A 23,472-nucleotide genomic window follows, 5' to 3' on the forward strand; every position below is an offset into this window, starting at 1 on the left:
TCCCATACAACAGTCTCAAGACCTGCTCCCGTCTCCTCCCCCGGGGCCACCCAGTCAGAGTCAAGGCCTTCTCGGATCCGAGCGACTTTGTCATACAGATATTGCGCAAAGTCCTCGGCCCTCCCCTCCAGGGGATCCCCTCCCTCCCTCAACTGGAGGAGAGAGCGGGTCACCCTGAAGAGGGCGGCCGGGCGGTTATTTCTTTGACTTCCAGCTGAAGCACCTGTGTTGTTTATGCCCAAAGGGAAGAGAATCTTGAATCAAAGAAGCTTCCATTTTCTTTTCTGAAAGTTCCTCTGCTTTTTTTTTTTTTTTTTGCTTTACATCTCACCTTTCATTCAGAAGCTCCAGGTAATATCACTAGTGTTTCCTCATCTCATTTTTTTCCCCATCTAACCCTCAAAAAACCCAAAACTGTGATGCAGGTTAAGCTGACAAGGGTGACTGTTCCATGGTTTATGTTGCTGACCATGGACTGGAATTTAGGTCTCTCTGCTTCTAAACTAATGCTGTAACCCGTAGACCGCATTGATCTCATCATAGGTGCTTGTATCGTAACCATATCTTAATTCTTTATCCCATGTTCCATCTGAGAATAGGTATGGAAGAGGAAAAGTAGCTTAATTACAAGAGATTGAATCTGATAAACATGTTGTGCTTTTCTCAGTAGATTCTCCCACTGAAGGCATGTTTAAATCTTCCCAATTTTCTTTGATGCCTCCTACACGGGGAAGAAGATCAAATTGGATGAGTTGCAGCCTTTGTTTTGCAGCTGCTTTCAGCACTAAATCTTTTCCATTATACAGGAGGCTACCTGGGAACTCTTATTGTTTTGTTTTGTTTTTTCTTCACTCTATAAGTAATGACAGGGCAGGAAAGTATGACCAAGTGGCTTTTGCATTAGCATGGAACAGCTGTGTGCTCTTCCTATTCCATAATTATAAAAGAAATAATGCAGGGAATTCAGTGTTGGGTTTGTGGTCATAAAATCAGTATCATTTCATAAAGAACCTCAGATCAACTTAATCCCAGGTAGAAATCCTAACATTATCCTGAATTCTTAGTTGCTGGATTGTTACAGCACATCAAAGTATAATGTGTACATCACATCAAATTATAATGTGGCTTATTTAAAATTTTATTTTAGCATATTGTGCTAACCTTGCCACTGTAACACATGGTTAACTGCCTGGCATGATGTGTAATCCAGTCACCTATGTGTTATTCAATAAACTATGATTGTGCTAAGACATGACTTGTAAACTCAGATTTATGATATAATTAGGTTGAAGTACAGACACCATGAACCTTCAAACTTTCCAGTTCACAGTATGCAGTTGTCCCAGTATCTATACTGACATCTATACTGACATGCTCATGGATGAACAATCATTTCCTTTGATTCTACCATAATTTAAGCATTGTTATCTAGTTTGGGAAAAGCCCATATGGTTTCCCTGAAATATATGCTGTGATTTAAACTGAGACACTGGTTTTATCACAATACTTTATTCAACAACATTGATAAATCTTAAATTTCAAAGTTCTAAAGCCAGACTTGTCCAATCCTAAGCTTCCAGGTATGTGTTTGATGGAAATCATCTTGACTCTTTTAAGCACTACCACAAACACTTGTCACTCAAAATTCCCTTTAATATTTAATTTATTAAGTGCTTTGGGTGCTACATTTTGAATTTACAGATAACATAGCAAACACACACTCTACCACGCACAATCCACACACACAGGATCCTGTTGCCTTTCCTTAGAAATAGATTAAATTGTCAGAAGGACTCTACACAAAGGAAGCCATTACTCAACATGAAACTTGTATTTAATTAAATGCTTTGCAAAGATACATGAATAAAGCTATGCGTATGGCTTTTCTTTTGTGGGTGTGGGTGTATGTGTTTATTTAGAAAAACAAACAAACAAGAAACAGGAGAACATAGGTCTTCAACAAAGAAGCCAACTGAAGAACTAGTCTTGTTGCCACATGCTCCATGGAAAGAAAAATACGGTGATGAACACCCCGTTCTGTAGATCATAAAACCATAAGAGGAAAAACGCAATGTATAAGAATTTTTCCCAGACACCAAAAATATAGTATTTAAATTCTATTAAAAAAAAGAAAAGGTTGATGACAATAAATTTATTTTGCAGGATTGTACAGAAACCATTTTAGCACCATTCCCTTTTTCATAAAGAAAACATTTTAATAATTATTATTACTTCATTATTATATTGCCCTGTGTATCTCCATTCTTGGAATTATAACAGAAGCATAGCACCTTGTTGTATCTAGAATTAACACTAGATTATTAAATGCATCCCAGCTTCTAGAGATGAGGTAGCTCATGCTAAGAAATGATGGACCATTGGTTTGTCCTAATAAATCAAGACATGCAATGTCACAATTTCTGATGATGCATGACCAGTTATTGAGTGAAACATTTCTCTCAGCCACAGTAAAACTCTAATATTTATGTTAATACCTGATTTGGGATTAATACAATGGAATAAATGACACACACACACAAGTGGACAATACACTTGAAGAAGTTGTAGCAGCCTTCCATAATATCTGTGTTGTGTCCACTCCAACTATCAGAATTCTTAATAATGACCCTGCTGGCTTGGGAATTCTCGGAGTGGAAACAAACTTACTTAGAAGATGCTCAGATAGAGAAAGGCTACATTACGGGAATTCTGATGTTACCTGAAGTCATTTAGAAATTTCAGCTTTGACCACATGCAAAATGTAATAATCTACAGTTCATTACTTTCAAGGAATAATTGTTCACTAGAGGTTTGCTGCTCATTAAGTCAACAACTAATCCTCTCATCAAACAAAATCTTTAAGTGTTGATTCTGAAACTTATTTTGGAAAATAATTTGGGGGAATTATAAATGTATTGAGTGAGATAACATACTCTGAGCTCTGGGAACCTTACAATTAAAACATTAAAAACATAAACATTATCTTCTTCAATTTTTCCCAACCTATTGTCCAGATGTTTAGTTTCCCTGCTGATTGCTGAATTAAAGGATTTAACATCCAACATCCAACCTGGAGTGCATCATGTTGAGGAAGACTGATTCATTTTCATCATCTGCTATGACTGATTGCAGAAACACATTTTTAGGGAGTGGCTTCAATTATATGAATAATGATCTTCCTCAAGAATGTAGCCATCTTCTAGTATCTACTGCCTGGCAAACTTATAACTACTTATCCAGGAACAAAGTCCACTGAACTCAGTGGGAGTTGCTTCCAAATAGACAGTACAAGATCATTTTGTTGTTGTTGCAATCTATGGATTTTTGCCACCATTTTCATTTCCAAGTTCCCAATAATCTATTTGAAGCTGACCCTTGGATCCTTCTCACCATTCTTGGTCTTGAAACCATGAGCTACTCCTGAACCAGTCTCTGTACTATCTATCTGATCAGGCAGCAAAATATGATATTCAAACAATGCCCCAACACTTTTGAATTTCATGTGGTCTGCATTTCTCCGTATCATAATGGTTTCTTGGGAAAGGGCTGTGCAGTGTCCCTCTGTTGTATTTTAAAGCAAGATAATAACATTTTGTTAAGATGTCACAGTGGCTGAACCTCGATTGGGAAATACTGGATGAGTTCAGAACTGGGGTGATGCCACCAAAGGGAAGCCACTTTTCAAAACATCTGTATATCAAAAGGGAAATTGTTTCAACTGTGATTTGAAATTCACAACTGCTGAGCTGGAAATAAAGTGGTCCAGTTGACAAACAGAATAATATGGGTTCATACAGATGCCACAACATTTTAAACACAGGGCCAGGACTGACCATGGAGGTACCCTATGGCGCTGCATTGATGGACTGGTAATTTTGACATGGTGAACGTCTGAATCTTTTACTTATTTCCTACTGCTGTTCACCATACTTCTATTATATAAATTGCTCTTTTTAAAGTTGAGCAGAACCTCCAAAAATCAGGATTACCTTTTCTAAATAGGAAACAAAGATTAATTTTGAATTGTTTTAGATACATGTGTGGTCACTTGTCATTTTAAAATAGGATTTACTTCATTAAAATGTTGACTTAGGCAGTGAGACTGAAGATTTGTAAGTAAAATAAATACACTAAAGAAGGCCAGGGAGTTAGAAAGAACTGTTATATACAATGCTGACTGCAATATCAGCCGTAACTTCAAGAGTCTCAGGATTAACTTCACTCAGTCTAAGTTCTTGTGTTCTGTTGCTGCTGCTGTCATCCCCAATGCTTTTGAAAAGATAAACCCATTTATTTATTTATTTAAGTATTTACTTATTTGCTTCTTTACTTTTTTACACAAAACAAACTCGTCCAATCTCTATTCCAAATTCTTGGTCTGCGCCTCCAACATCTACTGGGGCAATATCAATGATAGGTAACCGTGCCACATTCTGTGTTTTGTATTCAAAGACTGTGCTGCCCACATTCCCATTGTGTTTCTGGAAGAACAAATCAAAAGAGAAAAAGAAAAACAAGATTATCAGTTGGATTCTTTGAATATCGAGAAGAAAACCACAGCAAGCTAATTATTACATTCTATACAAGATCTCATTAATAAACATCATTCCAGTTCAGACCCTTTGTATATACAGTGATTTGATAGGTGCAACCCTGCTTTTACTTTGGTTAACAGGTAGATAACTATCAGTTAGTTGATGCTGTACAATAGAATAGTACTACAATCCTTTCTCTGGATACCACAACAATAAATCAAGATGTTTCCTCTCACTTTTGGTCCTGATACCCAGCACCTACCTAGGACCTTTCTACTTGCTCAAGCAGCAAATTATAAAGAGAAATCAGCTCTGGAACCACCATTCTTTTCCAGCCTCTTCTATTGCTATACATTAATTTGGAATTCAGAGCTGTGACAATTTTTTTTCCTCACACACACACACTCCAAATATTCAGTTTATGCCCCAACATTAATTCATTGCTAAAAAGACTTACAGAGCAGGTGTCAGAAATGACAGTGTATCTAAAACGGTTATTTCCCTCAGCTCGGATATCATGGTCATTGGCTCCCTTCAGCACCACAGCCTTCTTTAGGTTTTTAGTTTGGTCATCCATGTAACCTATACTGTTTTTGCAATGATAGGTGATATTCTGAGAGGCCTCTTTAGAGAGTAAGCGCAGGAAAGTCATTTGTGTGATTACTGTGTTGGGTGATTGATTATCGCCATAAACGAACTACAAATGAAGAAAGAAGGAGGCATTATTATTATTATTTTTACAATTTCTTGAAAAGTTTAATACCCTTCCTCAGATAGGTTGGCACTTCAACCTTGTCAGATATTCCTGCATCTTCCTGTAATAGCTTGTTGTAGATTTGGACAGGCTCAGCTACAGAAACAAATGACCCAATATGAGTTTTAGAAGGAAGGCAATGTGTTTTCCCTTCCTTATTGCCTTATCAGGAAAAGTAAAATCTTTATACTTATAGTAGGGCTATGCAAAGTTCTTCCCATATTAGGAACTATCCATTCTCTCTAAACCCGAAGCAATGGATCAGATTCAGCTGCCTAGATGGTCCCTTCCACTATACCAGGGATAGGGAACTTTGGCTCTTTTATGATTTGTGGACTTCAATACCCAGAATTCCTGAACCAGCCATGCTGGTTCCCTACCCCTACGTTGCTCTATGTCAGTAATTTAGTTTCTTGCCTTTTTAGTCCAGAGCTCCAGGAACCAGAATATTGAAACCTCCTTAGAGATTAAAATTACATGTTTTTTAAGTGACTAGTTAAATTAAATAAACCAAAACTAAAGCTGAAGAAAACTCATTCTAGTCCAGTGTACAGTGTTTTCATTAATTAATGCATTAAGATGAAGAGCAGTAAACAAATAATTGAAGAGACAATATAAATATCATAGCTAAACAAATTAATAATTAAAGGCTTGACTAGACTACCAGGTTGATTTGTCACCAGTTCAAACAAGCAACAACTTTAGGGGGCAAGAATGGATATGTTGCCCAATGCTCACTCCCACACACACTGGGAAGGGGACACCCCCCCCCAATTGTTTGGTTCTATTTTCAAATAGTCCTGTCTGGTTTGCTTTACTGAGCTTTGCTTTCCTCTACACCAGTGTTCCACAACACTGGCAACTTGAAGATGTGTGGACTTTACTTTCTAAACTCTTCATATCTTCAAGTTACCAGCATTGAGAAACACGGTTCTAAGGCAACCTCTGTATTTTGATTGACTTTCATTTCATTTTCTCTGTTATTCCTAAATCAAGTCCATGGCAGCTTCTGTTACAGCAATCTATCTTTCCTAGCATGGTGGCTATAACAACTGCCTAACAGACAAACACACCCAGTTTGAAGTGCAGATGGTTTTTGGTTTTCTTGTTTTTTGTTTTGTAATTACTACTTTTCCCCCTCTAAACCTCTGTACTCTTCTATTGTGCTTTTTTTTTAATTAAAAAGAAATCACATTCTCACCAGGGTTCAGATAATTTATGACCACTATGCTTGTGAGACAGATCTCTTCTAACAGCCAAAGATTGTGTGAAGAAAAAGCCAGGAAAATGCAAGTAGGATTTTTTTTATTTTAAAGCTGCTAATTATACCTCCAAAAATATGTATGTTTTAATGCTTTTGACTTTATAGATATACAGTAGATATATTTTAAGCTATTTGTGTCTTGATGTACACATATGTATGTATTTTGATGCTTTTAATTTTGTACACATGAATTTCATTTAAATATGTGTATTTCTGTGTGTACCCAAAATATTTCTTTAATTATTGAAGTGAATTATAAGGAAATATTTAATTCCCTTTCGATTTAAGGGTATGAAGCATCCATTATGGGTATCTTTCCAATTGAAATTCCACCAACATTAAATCTGTTGTAGCAAAGTCAGAATGTAATTTAGAGAACCTGCTAGCATATATCTCAACATAATTATTGGCTCAATCATTGCATAAAAATGTATATACCTGGGGAAGTGGCATATTAAAAACATATAATTAGGGAAGCTGCAGTAAAAAACTAATATGGCCAAGTTGAAAACAAAAATATGTCTGGAAACATAGATGCATGCACATACTGTACATGTATATAAAGGAAAACTGCATGGTAAGTTTTATGTTAATGGGAAATGCATATGACAGCAATTGCTGAAACATGGGTGGGATAGAATTAGCAAAAACATGGCTGCATGTTGTAATAAGGAAGTCCAGGATTAGACTAAGCTGCATATGTTTATTCCAAAATAATAACTGAAATAAATACCAAGAAAATTCAGATTAGTTACCTGTGAACCTCTGTTCATATCAAGTCCATACCATATTGGTTTTAGATCAGATGACCTACTTGTCCACCACGTCTTACGTGGAATAATAGCTGGTGTTGCAGCTATACACGATTCTCCTGTTTCCATGTTGCAGAATGCTTTGATTGCATCTTCTACACAGCCCTGATTAGGGTCAATCCAGTATTCTCCTGTGAAAGCAAAACAGGAAATCTTAAAATATAACAAGCCAATTTTTGCTTCTCTGTGTTACAGTCCAATTTCAATTAAGGACACAGCATAACTTCAATGTACTTTCCTTCCTATTCAAGTTTAAAACTGCAATCATGTGCACATCTAATAATAAATAAACATGCATATGTTCAAGCAATGTATTTGAATTTGATATCAATTGTTCAAGGATCCAGGGCTGTGATGATGTAGCAAAAAGGTAAAAGAGAAGGTATTGGAAGAGGACTTGATAGTCTGCAGAAACTTGGTGTCCAAAAATAGCTAAACTAATATTCAAATTCTTAATTTTTATTGTCCAATATTTCAAACTTGGGCTAATTTAAACTGCATTTGTAACATTACAGCCTTTTCAGTTCCTGACAGTTAGAACAATTAACCAGTGAAACAAAATGCCTCCAGAAGCGGTGAACGCTCCAACACTGGAAGTTTTTAAGAAGAGACTGGACAGCCATTTGTCCGAAATAGTATAGGGTTTCCTGCCTGAGCAGGGGGTTGGACTAGATGACCTCCAAGATCCCTTCCAACTTTATTATAGTAATAATTATAATTATGTCTGTATCAACCGTAATATTATCTTTCTTTATTCATAATTAAATAATTTCCCTTACATTTAAGACTTGGGCAAGTAAGAGTAGAATTGGCTTAATTATCTGACAAATCCATCATTTTTGGCCTACTTTTCTTAATTTGTGCTGACAACTCTTACAACAATTCTTTTCCTTGGAAGCATTTATTACGTATCAAATAATATTAGTGCATATTTGGACAATCTGAATAAGATTTCTTATATATTTCATCTTTTATGACTGCCTCCTTTATAGTACTTATGTTCTGGCTATCTTGTATCAGGCTCATTAAATTTTAGTTCCTTTACTCTGGTGAAGATAAAATAAAAATACAAAGTGAAGACAAAGAGGATGTGATAATAAGACCAACCTATGAATGGAGGGGATCTAATCATGTAATCCAATCCTCCGCTCAATGTTGGAATCTACAACTGCACATTCCTGACAGATGGTTACCCACCCTCTGTTTAAACAAGTCCAGCAACTTAAGGCAGCCTATTCCATTATTCAACAATAAGGAACTATTACTATTAGATATATTTTGTTGAGTGTCCGACTGAAATCTTTTCCTGTAACTTAAACTTACTTGCACTTATTGCTTTTTATCACCTGGAACAATTTGGACAATTCTAGTCTGTCTTCTGTATGACACCTCTTCAGATACTAGAAGAGAGCTGTCATGGACTTCTGGTTTTGTGCAGTAGCACAGCAGCCAAGGGATCATGGGGCTCTGCTCCCTACGGCTGATTTCTGCCTGCCAGGGGACCCTAATGGGCCTGAAGTTGCCCCGTAGAGGCAACACAGAAGGGGGGAAGTCCCGCTGATTGCAGAGAGATGGTGGTTGATCCGATCGGTTTGGGAAAAGCCCTCCAGAAATCGGCAGAAGAAGCTAGCTCAACTTCCAAGTCTAGCCCAAGCTACAAGAAACTGAAGTCCAAAAGTATTACTCCAAGCTGACTGTAAACAACGTGTTTAGAACTGGGTAAGAACAGCAATTTTATCTCTTCTATGTGGAAATTGATTTCTTAGGGAAAAAAACCCAAGAAGCAAAAAGCCTCAGAAAGTGAGAAGGAGGGGGACTTTTGCCCCACCCTCCTGCAGACAGAAGCGGCAAATTAAACCTTTCAGGAGGAATAGAAATATATTGAAATAAAAAGAATATAAGACTTAATTTGGATAAGTTTGAAATCGGTGGAATCTGTTAAGATTTTCCTTTTATATCATCAAAACAGAAGTAAATAAGTGTTGATTACTGAAAGAACTGGTGCTGACATCTAGTGGTGGATGAAAATATTACAACAGCTGCTCAACTACAGAGACTGGCAATATCTTAATAACAAAGAACAGCTGTGATTTAAAAAAAGGAAACATCTTGGGCTTTCTATAAAGTGAGAATTATAAACTCTAAAAAAAAAAAGAATTGACCTTTCTGGATTACAAATACTAACTCAACTGTGATTCTAAAGCCATCTGCAGAGAAAGGAAACCCCTGATTTTTGGCTATCATGGAAAACCAGAGATCTGTAGAAAGAATATACCAAGAAAAAACAAATACTTTCCAGAAGGAGATCTGTGCTATGTTGCAACTAATCCAAACAACAATAATCTCAAACCAAAAGGAAATTAAACATAACCTTGAAAACATAAATAAACACATCTCCAATTTAACTTTGTTGTTAGTTGCGAAGTCGTGTCCGACCCATCGCGACCCCATTGACAACGTTCCTCCAGGCCTTCCTGTCCTCTACCATCTTCTGGAGTCCATTTAAGCTCAAGCCTACTGCTTCAGTGACTCCATCCAGCCACCTCATTCTCTGTCGTCCCCTTCTTCTATTGCCCTCAATCTTTCCCAGAATTTAACTTTACAACATAAAAATTCTCAGAAAATAAAATAGAGAGTGAGCAGAGAAAACAGACAACTGATTATGAGACAGAGGAGAGAGATTTCAAGATGGAATTTAACAGTACTAGGAAATATGACTTAACCCAGATGGAAAAAAATCTACAGGGAACTCTGGACATAGAAAAGACAAACTATACTTTAAGATTACAAAATAAGTTTGAGGACAAGAAAAAAAAATTGGTAAAATGGATTTTGCCAGGAGAACAACGAGATCTTGAGAGAGAAAAAATAATAAATAAAATCAAGAAAGACAAAAAGGAAAAGATTTTCAATGAATACGAAGGGGCAAAACCTTCCTATAAAAACATCTTACCTGTTTTGCCTTTTGTACCTGCAATAACATTTATAAGTTTATGGGAAGACTCTTTGATTCATTGAAGCATACTGAACAAGAAAGATGTTGGGCAAAAAAAAAAAAGGCTAAAGTGAGAATCAAGAAATTAGATGATGGGAATTATAAGAGGGATTATTTAAAAATTAAACATTTGTTTGAATATGGTTAAAGAAATAGAAAGATTTTGAATATAAATGAAGATTAGTTTAAGAGGGATGCGCCCCTAAAGCAATATAGTATGCCTTCTTTCTTTTTTCTTTTGTGTTTTGTTTTTTTTTTGACATGAGAAATATAAAAATGTTGGGATGGTTTATATAAAAGAAATGTTTTCTCTGTTTTGTTTTTTTTTTCTTTTTGCTCTTATTTTCTTTTAAGATATGAGAAATGTAAAAATGTGATGGCTTGTATGAGAAAAAAGATTTAAATACTTAAGTGTAACTAATTGTGAGAAAATCTTAACCAGTAAGAATGTTTTGAATACTGTGGGGAAAACAAATTTAAATAAGAATGTAAACAGGATTTATGATGAGGCAATCAAGATGATCAATGAAAAGAAGCTTCATACTGATGTGGTTATTATTTGCAGAAACATGAGAAAAATGTTTATATTTAATTGTCATTTAAATAAGAACTATTAATTTAAGGTTGGCTAAAGAGTATATTATTGGAAGAAGAGGAAATCAAGTAAAGTTATTATATGGACTATAGAATTATAGAAATTAATTGTTATTGTTTTTTAAACACTAACCCAGACAACACGATGTTTAGCAGATATTAAGGCATATGTTAAAAATCAATAAAGCATATTTTAAAAAGAGAGAGAGAGCTGTCACATTCCCCTCAATCTTCTCTTTTCTGGCTAACAATTCTTCCAACTATTCCTCATAATGTAGTCCTTCCAGACCCTGGTTATATTTGCCTTCCATAAATATGTATAACACATTTGAAGACTGTTTGTTTAAAATAAAAACAAAGAAAGATACACCTACCACTCTTTTTGGATGGATGACATGATCTTAAATCATCACAAGTACGGGCTGGGTGCTTCTTAGATCCATCAGGGCTGCGCATTGTTTCGATCTGGCTACTCAATGACTTCAGTGTGGCATGGACTCCTGGATCTGTTTTATTGCTGTCATCTGGAGCAGCTTCATCTTCAGTGAACTCTGGTAGTGGGTCTGGTAGACCATCATCATAATGTCCCATAATGTCACCAATTGCAGCAGTAAGATGCCCGGGGGGACCTGGTGGGCCTGGAGGACCGGGATCACCAGGAGGACCCTACACACAAAAAGCAGTAATATAGGATTGTAATATCTGGGACACAAAATTACAAGAACTGGATAGTAGTTCCAATCATTATAACTAGAGTTACTGGTTAACATAGGCAGCTATACAAGATAGATAGATAGATAGATAGATAGATAGATAGATAGATAGATAGATAGATAGATAGATAGATAGATAGACAGATAGACAGATAGACAGACAGACAGACAGACAGACAGACAGACAGACAGACAGACAGACAGACAGACAGACAGACAGACAGACAGACAGACAGACAGACAGACAGATGGTTAGCTGAAGGAATGTGTACCTTTAGCTACCCAATTTGCATCAATAATTTCAGTGGCAAAGGAATACATTGTTTCAGTAATAGAATATTGTAGTTCGAATTGATTAATACCTGTACATAGATTAAGAATGATTATTTGGAACACCCTTCCCCAATAAGTAATTGATACAGCCAAGGCTTAAATTCATTGAACTAACAATTTTATGTATTTTTTCTTCTCAGAATAAGCAGTCACCATTTTCCCCTTATTTTTTATTCTTGAGCAGAGGCAATAGTGAAACATTTTTGTAGTATAGGTAGTCCTCGACTTACGACCACAATGGAGCCCAAAATTTATGTTGCTAAGTGAGACATTTGTTAAGTGAGTTTTGCCCCATTTTATGAATTTTCTTACCGTATTTGTTAAGTGAATCACTGCAGTTTTTAAGTGAGTAACATGGTTAAGTAAAGCTGGCTTACCACATTGACTGTGTTTGTCAGAAGGTCACCAAAGGGGATCACATGACCCCAGGACACCGTAACTATCATAAATATGAACCAGTTACCAAGAGTCTGAATTTTGATCATGTGACCATGGGGATGCAACATAAGTGTAAAAAATGGTCATAAGTTACTTTTTTCAGTGCTGTTGTAACTTCGAATGGTCACTAAATGTTGTAAGTCGAGGACCACCTGTACTGTCATGAAAACCACATAAATGTCCGTATGAAATCACCAGGCATCAAACATAATTTGAAGTAGATTTTACTCTTTTATTTTAAGTTTAGAAGATCTAATCTTGATAGGATAGGAGGCACAGGAGAGCTTTTTGCTCCTTTATTGGCTGATGTGATTTGGATCTAGATTTTTTCTATTACCCCTGTCATCATTTAAAAGTGATGCATTAAGCAAGCAAATTGGTGGTGCAAATGACAAGGACAAAAAAACTGATCTGGGTTGCTTCCTAAAACAAGGCGCAAATGGTCAGATGCGTGCCTCACTAGATTCTCAATCCAGATCAGGTGCCCTGCATTTATAAAGAAGATGTGGTTTCTTCCAAAATGGCATGCAGTTTGACTCATACAAGCTTATAGGATATTCAATGGAAATAACTGTTCCTCTCTCTGACTGAACCAATTCCCCATTATTTACCTCAGGTCCTGCTTCTCCTAAAGTTCCTCTTACACCAGGAGGCCCAACTGGTCCATGCGGCCCATGATTTCCTTCTTTACCTAAAGGTCCAACTGGACCGGGGGGACCCTATATTAAAAGCAAAAGTTCATATTTATCATGTCAATAAGGGCACATAAATAATTTCCTTCCTTTTCAACTAAATGATACCTCTGGCCTTTCTCAACTTTCCACAAGATAATTGCAAACTGGCTCTGCTAATGCTCACAATGCGTGAATGAATCAAAAGCTCCAACTGCATATTATTTACTAGTTATTATTTAATCTCAATAACCAATTGCTGAGTCTGATTGTTTTCCTTCTTCTCTCTCTCCCCTCCATTTCCCTTCAATATTGTACCTTTTTTGTTAACTGTATATAAATTGCTCTTGACATTTTTGGGGAAGATGATAAAAAGAGACATGGGATAAAAATGCTAACTGAGTGATGCTAAAATACTAATTTGGTGGGGAACCACAAAGATGAATGAGGTAACAAATGTTTCTGATTAAGAATGAAAAGAATAAGAATGGGCTTTCTTACAAGTCTTTATTAGTTGAATGCACAGGCACCCTTTGTGGCATCTGAATCTGCTAACTTCGTTTCTTTTAGATATTGTCTCCCAGAAGGAGGTAGTTCTAACTGACCAGCTGAAATGCTTAGATAACGAAAGTATTCTTCTCTTTTTCAATCCCATCAATAGGCTGAGAACCTATGAGGGCCTTTCAGCCATATTGTCTCAGGGTTTTTTTTTAAATGATGAGACTGAATAAATACCAAATAAGCATTCCTAGAGCCCTACTCCCTTTGTTTAAGTTATTTTAAAAGAATTGCACTACAGTCTGTGACCATTACTTTCCCAAAGACTTCCTATTATAATTATCAGGTGTTTCTTGTGGGCACTCCACAGAGCTCCTAGAAAAAAAATGTGAATTGTGACATAAAATTGCTCCCAAGAAGCCATTGCAGGGAGAAGCTTCCTTGTTGCTGGGCTATTCAAACATTATAATAAAGTTGCCTTTCCCCTAGGGCAGAGGTGTCAAACTCGCCACGTCACATGATGTGTTGCGATGTATCGTGACTTTTTCCCCCTTGCCAGAGCTGGGATGAGTGTGGCTTCCACATGAAGCATCTGGCCCGTGGGCCAGCAGTTTGACATTCCTGTCCTAGGGTAAAAGATGCAGGTGGGTAAGTTGGACTATGCTCAAACTGCCCTTTTTAACAGCTGCTTCCACTAACTATACTAAATCGCTGTGCTTAGCTTTATTTGGGGGGGGGGGGAGATTTGAAACTTGGAAACCTAGATGCCACTAAACCCCTGACCAGTTTTATGTTACTTTAATGTGGCAGAATCTGTTTTCTGAAATTTCCAATGACAATCTAGTAGAAATCTGGGAGGGGTTGCTGTTTCTTCTGCTAATTCCCTCAGTTTAATCATTTGTTTTGGTAAGCTCGAATGGAAATATACTGAGGTTTTCTTTACATATGCACACAACACACACACACAGAGAGAAATTCACCCATGTGCACACATTCATTTTTGCACTTTTTGTCTCTCCCTTTTCAGGGAAAACTGCTGATATCAAAAGTTCACAGTCTTCATTGAGTATCCATCAACATCTTAATCCAGTTTAAATTTGTATCTCAACCGTTGACCCCAAGAAACTCAGAAACTGATCTTTTCCCCCCCTTATGTATTCTTTAGAAAGCCTATTCTGGTTGCTGACTCATAAACTGGAGCTGTTGGTTGAAGAAGTCTTATCTGATATCTAATTTGATGCCTTTTGGCACAAAGAGAAAATGGTTACCCAGTATTTTAGATTTTGATTCATTCACTTTTTATTCTTCTAAGACGTTATAGTCAACCATAGGTTAAAGCTTCTTAAAAATTATAATGACACTGATAAAATCCACAATGTTCCAATTTTCAAACATCCTAGCCAGCCAATGTAAGCAATAAAAGCACTGATAAAATTAAAATCAGAGCAATATTAAGATTTTAGTTGTTTATATTGTAAGTTGGCCCTTTAAAATTTGCCTGAGTTCTGTGCAAAACTGGAAAGACATAAGGAGTTGGGAAAGGATATAATATGAATAAAAAATGAAGAACACTGAGGTCTGTGTGTAGGAAAAGATAACTAAAGGCCATTAGAGAAGTACGCATTAATGTGCACCAAAGTTGCCATTAGTTGATACCAGCAAATTAGAGATTGTTCTTGAAGCTTAAAAATCTTGAGGGATAGAACCTTTTTTGGACTGAAAGCTAAATCTTTGTCAAAAGCTAAATCTTTGCCAAATACTAGATTATATTTAGAAATCCATACACAAAGGAACTAAGGACGGTAAATGACCTCAAGCACAACCTTGTTTAATAAAAAAAAATTCTGCAATCCCTATCCAAATTAATTGTACTCTGAAATCAACAAACACCATCTGTACAACAGCAAACTTAAACTGGGGGGGAGGGGATTTAATTGTTTCCATATTATACTTCACATCTGGTTTACTCACTCTTGGTCCAAATGGCCCTGGAATCCCAGCACTGCCTTGTTCACCAGTAGGTCCCTGCAAAACACAGTGTGGATGGTCTACATTTTCTCAAGTTACATCTTATCTTTAAAGAAGAAGATATGGTGGTTTTGAATACATCAATCTTGAGTATCCAGTGATGACCTATTATTCTTTACTTTAACATCTCAGCATTTCTGATTCGTAACACAATGACTTGAAGATAGCCAAAAAAAAAAGTTGCATGAAGTTCTAAAATCATAGACAATTAGTCCCATGATTAAGATTACATTAGAGCCAAGACAGCCAAGCTTGGCCTCCAACCACTGCAAGAAAATGTAGTTTTGAGTTTTGGTTCCCAGGATTACTAACCACCTTGGAAAATCAGAGCCCTAAATTAGAGGGAGAGGGAAGGCAACATAATAAGACTCTTTCCTATAAGTCCTCATTCTCCCTATCAGCAATATTTTCCAATAAATCTCTTGTTAACAGCAAAATGATTTTGAAGACACTCCAGATTTCAGGAGAGACTGGATCACAATGAAAGCAAAAGAAAAATCAAGCAATCATTTCCATTGTGTTATATAATGTATTGCAGCTTGCATACATTTGTTCTGGCTGATAAAAAAGTCACTCAGCATTTTTCCTATGGCAGAAACCTCCAGAAAATCTTTTAAAGGATTTAAAATAAATAGCTAGTTAAAAGGAACTGATATTTTTTTCCTTTTCATCTCCAGCTAAATACACCATTTTGAGGGTGGAGACAGGCAATTAGTCAAGGTTAATTTTTTTTTATGAGCCTTGGTGGCACAGTGGTTAAAATGCAGTATTGCAGGCTAATTCTGCTGACTGCCAATTTCCAGCATTTTGGCAGTTCAAGTCTCACCAGCTCAAGGTTGACACAGCCTTCCATCCTTCCAAGGTCGGTAAAATGAGAACTCAGATTAGTGGGGGCGATATGCTGACTCTGTAAACCGCTTAGAGAGGGCTGTAAAGTACTGTGAAGTGGTATATAAGTCTAAGTGCTATTGCTATTGCTTTTTTTATTTTATTTTTTTTACAAGGCAGCCATTGGAGCCTTTGTGATGTGAGATTCTAAAAGCTGAATGAGTGCATCACCCAGAAAAGGAGTGTTCCACCACAATAAATAAGGAAGCAGAGGTAGCTCAAAGTGCAATATGATCTATGCACAAAAACGGTAGTTGCCCATGGACAACTGGAATAAGAGTAAAAGAAACATATAGATAATGTCTTACTGGAGGTCCAGGGAGACCTTGCAGGCCAGTGAAACCTCGATGGCCTTTCTGTCCCCTGTCACCTCGATCACCATTGTCGCCTTTGTCACCACGCGGACCTTGGGGACCCTTAAATTAGAAAAATAAAACAAAATAAAATAAAAAATAAAACATAAAGGTACAATCCAGCTAAAACTAAGCCCGTTTCTATGCTTTTCAAATCAGGCATTAGCAATATGCTCCATTTCCCATTGACGTCAGTGAAATAAGACTGCATATTTTCAGCTCCCTAAATGAATATCCATAACCCCTATACACTCTCTACACAGTTGCAACATAATTTATTTTTTACTACATTGCATATCAGTCACGTGTGTGTGTGTGTGTGTGTGTGTGTGTGTGTGTGTTGTATATATTGAATAGTGCGAAGCTGTCCAAAATGTGGATTGATAGGTAGTGAGAAGATGTATGTTTAGACAATCTCCACCTATAATTGTGGGTTTTTCCTCTTGGCTTTAATCTCCTGCAACTGTTTATGATCTATATAAATACATTTGGAAAATTTAAAATTTGCAATGAAGAATATTTGAGACTATCTTCTACCTGGAACTAGATACAGTGCAGGTGAATCTACTATGAATAGATTTTATTTGTTTATTTATTTATTTATTTATTTATTTATTTATTTATTTATTTATTCTTTAGTTATTAATTTATTTTTCATAAGCTTCAGTTAGATTGAGCTCTAAAATACAGATATACAAAACTTGCACTTATTTTTAACCAAAAATACAACTATTTTTCAAACAATTAAGATTTCCATTTAAAAAAAACCATAGAGAACATACGGGCAAACCTCGTTTTCCAGCACGGCCAGGGGGACCTACTGGGCCTCGTGAACCCTGCAATGAAATAAAAAGATGGTTTCATTTATGATTGCATTTATATGCTTAGAACAGAGTTTCTTACAGTCTTTTGTCATGGAATCTCTGAGGGTCTATTGAAACCTTAGCAGAAAAATGCATAAAATAAACTTTATAGATATAATTTGCAAAGGAAACTAATTGTGCTCAAATGTCGTGATCAAAGTATGAATCATTGTAAAGATTTTATATAATGAGATTTACTGAACAAACATTTTTGGAGACTCAAAACCATATGTTCCTTTGTTGCTTATAACAGAATGAAAAACTAAATTTCAGCTAGAAGTTAATGAAAATAAAGTTTATTATTTATTAAACATATTTATATGGCTGCTCATCTCACAAAATGTGACTGGGTGGCATATAACCAACAATTACGACAATGCCATATATGTTAAAAAAAAACACTTTTTAAAAAAATTAAAAAGATTGCAGGAGAACTTCAGTCTAAACACAATACAACCATCATACAAGTTCCCTGTGGGATCCCAAGATTGATGGAGTTGTAAATTTTTTCTCATCTGAGTTTAGAGATCCCTGAAATTTATCCACAGAAGGGATCCATGGAACCCAAATTAAGAACCTGTGCCTTAGAGCATTCATTCATTTATCATTTTAACTACACAGCTCTTTTCTATAGGATCTTCATAAAGGACTCACAGTTGAGCTTGGCAAATGACATGTCTTGGCCATCTAGGACAGAGGTCCCCAACCTTTTGGGCACCAGAGACCAGTTACATGGAGAGAGGTTTTTCTATGGACCAGAGGGAGAGTGGTTTTGTGTGTTGCTTGCATCCTGTGGACAGGGCTTTCCTTGTTTGTGCAGACCAGTTGCTGGTATGCCGCGACCTGGTAGTGGTCCACGGACTGGGGGTTGGGGACCCCTGATCTAGGAAATTACAGCAGCAAATCTACTAGCCAATAAAATGTTACTTAACTCAGAAATGTTAGTAGATATTCATCAGCCACCTCATTTCATGGCCAGAATTCATTTTTCATCATATATGTTTTAAGAAGGGTAAACGATAATGGGAATTTGATTGTATGATCAAGACTATATGAAATGAAAATAATAAGGGAACAACTATACTTACTGGTTCACCTCTTTGTCCCGAATCCCCTGGAGATCCAACTGGCCCTGGAGTGCCAGGAATACCCTGAGAACCAGGAAATCCTGCAGGTCCAGGCTCACCACGATCACCCTACAATAAATACCATTCCAGTTCTACAATCAGATATAGATCATTTCCAAGTGCATATCTTTATATAGACAAAATGATGCATCTTGTACCATTGTACTATTATTACTAAACTGCTACTATATACTACAACTATCTATATACAGCTGGGATAGATCAGCAGAAAGCCATGAAATAAAAACCATATCTGCAAAATAGTCCAATAAGGATTGAGCATGTTTAGTGTGTGTTGGAGAAAAAGTATCTGGAGTATCAGAAGAAAGGGATGAAGGAACCTGGAAAAGAGAATTGCTGCCAGTTGCATTTCTGAAGAGGCGCAAACTTTGCACGGTTTTTACACACCTCATAGAATAATTTGCCCTCACATATAAGAGCCAGTCCTCTCTAATGAGTGTTTATGAAGAAAAATTTGATTCTGGGAAAAAGAATTTAGGGATATTAGATTTTGGTTTCTAAACCTATCAATTGTTGCTATTACAATGCATATTGATTGGTACTGTCTTGTTACTTTAGGTTTCAAGTTTTTCTGTCTACACCACTCTGAGGCACTGGGAGTGGAGAGGCATAGAACTTTTAATAACAATAAAGGTAGTAACAACAACAGCAAAAACAACATTTTATTGCAGGCTTCATTATGCTAATTGAGCTTAGTTTCCAACATATTATATGCCACATGGTGAATTATAATCTTTTTGCTCCTGTCTTTACTAAAATTATACTCATGAAGACCCAAAACAAATAGACTATAGACACATTTATACTTCTGTTGTAAAACTGGATCTGCTTTAAAACATCCATCCCTATTAAGAGTTTTCACTGTGATTTTTCTCAAAGATTGAAGTATAAAGTGTGACATAAAACTCCAGATCAACAAGAAAACAACAGCTTTATTCATTGAACTTTCAAACTCACTCACCCTTTCACCAACAGCTCCATCTCGCCCAGGCGTGCCATCATTACCAGCAGGACCCTAGGTTGAATGAGAAGTGGAGAAGTGGATGAAGTGTGACACCAGATTTGTCCTAAAATAATATTTTATACATGGGATTGCCTTTGTAAAAGGCTTGGAAATTACAAAATAATCACAGACATATAAAAGGAAACTCCAATTGTCGAAATTAAGGTGTGTTGATAATATCTTACTAAGAATAATATTCATATTGCTATTTTATGAAAATGCAGCAATATTTTTAATTGCATTTTTACAATTACATTATAATACCAATAGAGAATGGCTTATAATAAATTGCCATTTTAAAAACAGTTATACTGGCCCCTTGTTCAAGTTCCTAAATGTTATAGCCTGGGACTGAATGGACAACCAATATCCTTCGACTGAATTTAGAAGCTCAAATGTAAAAGATCAGTTAAAAGCTTCAATAGCATCTCTATGATTTTTTCCTTCAACCAAAACTGAATGCCAGAAAGATGGGGAGAAGCAACATGTCAAAAAAAAGAATAGATGATAACAGCCACTTTTAGCTCTTCCCTACTATTTCCTTTAGTTCTACTAATCTATTAGAGCAGGGGTCTTCAAACTTGGCCCTTTTATGACTTATGGACTTCAACTCCCAGAATTCCTCAGCCAGGTACGCTGGCTGAGGAATTCTGGGAGTTGAAGTCCATAAGTCATAAAAGGGCCAAGTTTGAAGACCCCTGCTCTAATAGATTACTCTCCCCCATTACTTCTACAGAAAAACCTTCAGTAGAAAAACTTGTCCACACCTGGAATTGATTCCCTTAACGATCAATGTGATAAAAATATATTTTTGTTGAAAGAATATCAGTTCTGGAAATGTATGTATTTATTCACAGCAGTTACATTAATCCATAATGCTAGTAATGTATTGTTATGTCAAAACTGCCTTTGAAAAAAACCACTTACTTCTGGCCCTGCTTCACCCACCGGTCCATGAGCACCTGGAGGACCAATAGGCCCAGAAGGACCCTTGTCCCCTGTTGGTCCAGTTGGACCTTGTTTTCCAGGAGTTCCCTGGCATGAAAAGAGAGGCCACGTCAATGATTAAAAACCATGGAAGATTGTTATGTAGACAATCAGACATCAGTTTAAATGGGAGTCAATCATAGCTCCATTCTTACAGATGTAAAACAGAATAACAGAATAAAAGAGTTGGAAGGGGCCTTGGGGGTCTTCTAGTCCAACCCCCCCTGCTCAAGAAGGAGACCCTATACCATTCCAGACAAGTGGCTGTCCAGTCTCTTCTTAAAAGCCTCCAGTGATGAAGCACCCACAACTTCTGAAGGCAAAATGTTCCACTGGTTAATTGTCCTCACTGTTAGGAAGTTCCCCCTTGGTTCTAGGTTGCTTCTCTCCTTGGTTAGTTTCCATCCATTGTTTGTTGTCTTGTCTTCTGGTGCTTTGGAAAATAGGTTGATCCCGTCTTCTTTGTAACAGACCCTCAAATACTGGAATACTGCTATTATGTCACCCCCCAGTCCTTCTTTTCACTAGAGTTGAGCAGAGTTGAGTGCTTAGTCAAAAATGCCAGTTGTGGCAATACTCACTGCAGAGCCTGGCAGGCCAGGCATGCCCCTCTCTCCACGCTGGCCTGGCATTCCCACAATGCCTCTCTGCCCAGTAGTTCCAGATGGACCTGGGGGGCCATCAGGACCCTGGAATACACAAGTAACAAATTGGCTTACTTAGCAACCCCTAACATTTATATCCAACCAGGGCATCATAGTTCAGCATTTGAGCTAATCAAGAAATAGCAAAGATAAGAAAATCTGATGTCGCTGGAAGCTTCAGCTGTAATCTATGTTTTTTGTTCCCTTGCTCTAAAAGAAGTGATTTAGGAGGGGGAAAAATGAAGATAATGGCTCAATGACCCTCAGCATTTTGAGTTGAAATCAAGACTTCCCTCTACTCTTCCTCAAATATCAGGGCTACCATATCTCGACTGCAAAAATCCAGACAACCATCTAGAGAGCAGCAAAGAAATACAAGCTCTAATGCTCTGTTGCTCTCTGGGGCCTATCCAGAGTTTGTCTGGTCAGATATAGTAACCCACCCAGCACTTGTGGGTTACAATAAAGAAAATTATTTTCTTTAGCTTTAACACAAAGTCCTCATTTAAAAAAAAAAAAGCCTGGGGGACACGTGGATTAGGATGGATTAGAATTAGGACAGTTTCTTTATTTTGTTTGCAAACATAAGCTTTTCCCTACTTCCCAGTCCCTCCCTCTACTTACATGTTGTCCATCATCTCCCGAATCTCCTTTGTCTCCAGGGCCGCCAGATGGTCCTGCTGGGCCTCTATCTCCTACTCGCCCATGAGCACCAGGATCTCCACGAACACCTGGAGGTCCTTCTTTGCCTGGTTCTCCAAGAGGTCCAACTGGACCAGGAGCTCCCTGAAAAACAGAAGCTTCTGTTAGAAACAGAGAAGTCAGTGATATAATTTCTTTTCTTTATTGCATTTACAGCATACTCCTGCTCCAGAGCATAGCTAAGATGCTTCCTATTTGATCAGTAGCCTTCCATTCTTATGCTGATCACTTCCAGACCTGATTCGAGCCTCAGAACAATATATTATACATTTCTACGTTTTCTTCATCTTGCTTTTCCAGGAAATAATCATGTTGCCTGTATTACATACATTGAAAATGTAATAGAGTGACATTAGATTATTGTTGAATACTCCTTAATTATTAAATACAGCTCTGTCCATGGCCCCAACATTCACATAAATAATTTTAATCTTATTTTTTAATTTGGATTTCAATATTACTGTTTCTTATCTCTTTGTTGAAATATTCTCAAGCGGGTCAAAGACCACAATAAAGACTCAGTTACTTAATACTCAATAGAAGAATACACATAGGGCACTTATTTTTTTCCTTAAATGCAAGATAATCCTTAAAGTTTTAGAGTTCCAATAATCTTTTTGTACAGTCTTGAGCCAGGTGATAGAATTCATCCAACCTCTAAATATAGTGTTTCATGCACTCAAAGTAGAATTTCCTTCCAAATGAAATTTGGAATATTGGATGCTATTGAAATATCTATCTTGCAAGAAATGTATTGTGCAGTATTATCTCTAACCATAAACTAGAGCGTGTAACATCTTTATTGATATTAATATCATCTTTCCCCTTAAGAGCATATAGAAAGAGAGTTAAAAATCTGCAAGTTGTTGGTCACAGTGTTGCAACTGAAACTCCATTCCAGTTGTGACACCATGTTCATAAACTTGCAGGTATTTACCCACCATTTACCCACAAGGTGTTGACTATCATCTTTAAAGCGCTCCATGGCATCGGACCTGGATACCTTCGAGACCGCCTCCTGCCGCAGATTACCTCCCATCGACCTGTACACTCCCACAGAGTGGGCCTCCTCAGGGTGCCGTCGGCCAGACAGTGCCGGCTGGCGACCCCAAGGGGGAGGGCCTTCTCTGTGGGAGCTCCCACCCTCTGGAATGAACTGCCCCCAGAGATCAGGGTTATCCCTGATCTCCCTTCCTTCCGCCGCGCCCTTAAGACTTGGTTATTCCAGCTTGCAGGACTGGCCTAGGGT

The 23,472-nt window shown here is 37.1% G+C and overlaps 1 protein-coding gene across 1 annotated transcript in view; it reads right to left on the minus strand.

The window, feature by feature from the left end:
• Nucleotides 1-1,427: 1,427 nt before the first annotated feature.
• COL5A2 (collagen type V alpha 2 chain) overlaps nt 1,428-23,472 on the minus strand; it is a 161,159-nt gene continuing 139,114 nt past the window's right edge. Inside the window, exons 42-55 of the mRNA XM_015817058.1 lie at nt 22,146-22,307; nt 21,459-21,566; nt 20,818-20,925; nt 19,849-19,902; nt 18,828-18,935; nt 17,659-17,712; nt 16,832-16,939; nt 15,579-15,632; nt 13,050-13,157; nt 11,329-11,620; nt 7,309-7,496; nt 4,993-5,232; nt 4,315-4,481; nt 1,428-2,037 (exon numbers count right to left, since the gene is read on the minus strand). Of these exons, the coding sequence (XP_015672544.1) occupies nt 4,335-4,481; nt 4,993-5,232; nt 7,309-7,496; nt 11,329-11,620; nt 13,050-13,157; nt 15,579-15,632; nt 16,832-16,939; nt 17,659-17,712; nt 18,828-18,935; nt 19,849-19,902; nt 20,818-20,925; nt 21,459-21,566; nt 22,146-22,307 (1,731 nt within the window). The 3' untranslated portion in view covers nt 1,428-2,037; nt 4,315-4,334. The remainder of the gene's footprint in view (nt 2,038-4,314; nt 4,482-4,992; nt 5,233-7,308; nt 7,497-11,328; nt 11,621-13,049; nt 13,158-15,578; nt 15,633-16,831; nt 16,940-17,658; nt 17,713-18,827; nt 18,936-19,848; nt 19,903-20,817; nt 20,926-21,458; nt 21,567-22,145; nt 22,308-23,472) is intronic.

This window comes from Protobothrops mucrosquamatus, unplaced genomic scaffold (assembly GCF_001527695.2).
Source record: "Protobothrops mucrosquamatus isolate PMUCROS unplaced genomic scaffold, P.Mucros_1.0 scaffold_125, whole genome shotgun sequence".
NCBI classification, from domain to species: Eukaryota; Metazoa; Chordata; class Lepidosauria; order Squamata; family Viperidae; genus Protobothrops; species Protobothrops mucrosquamatus.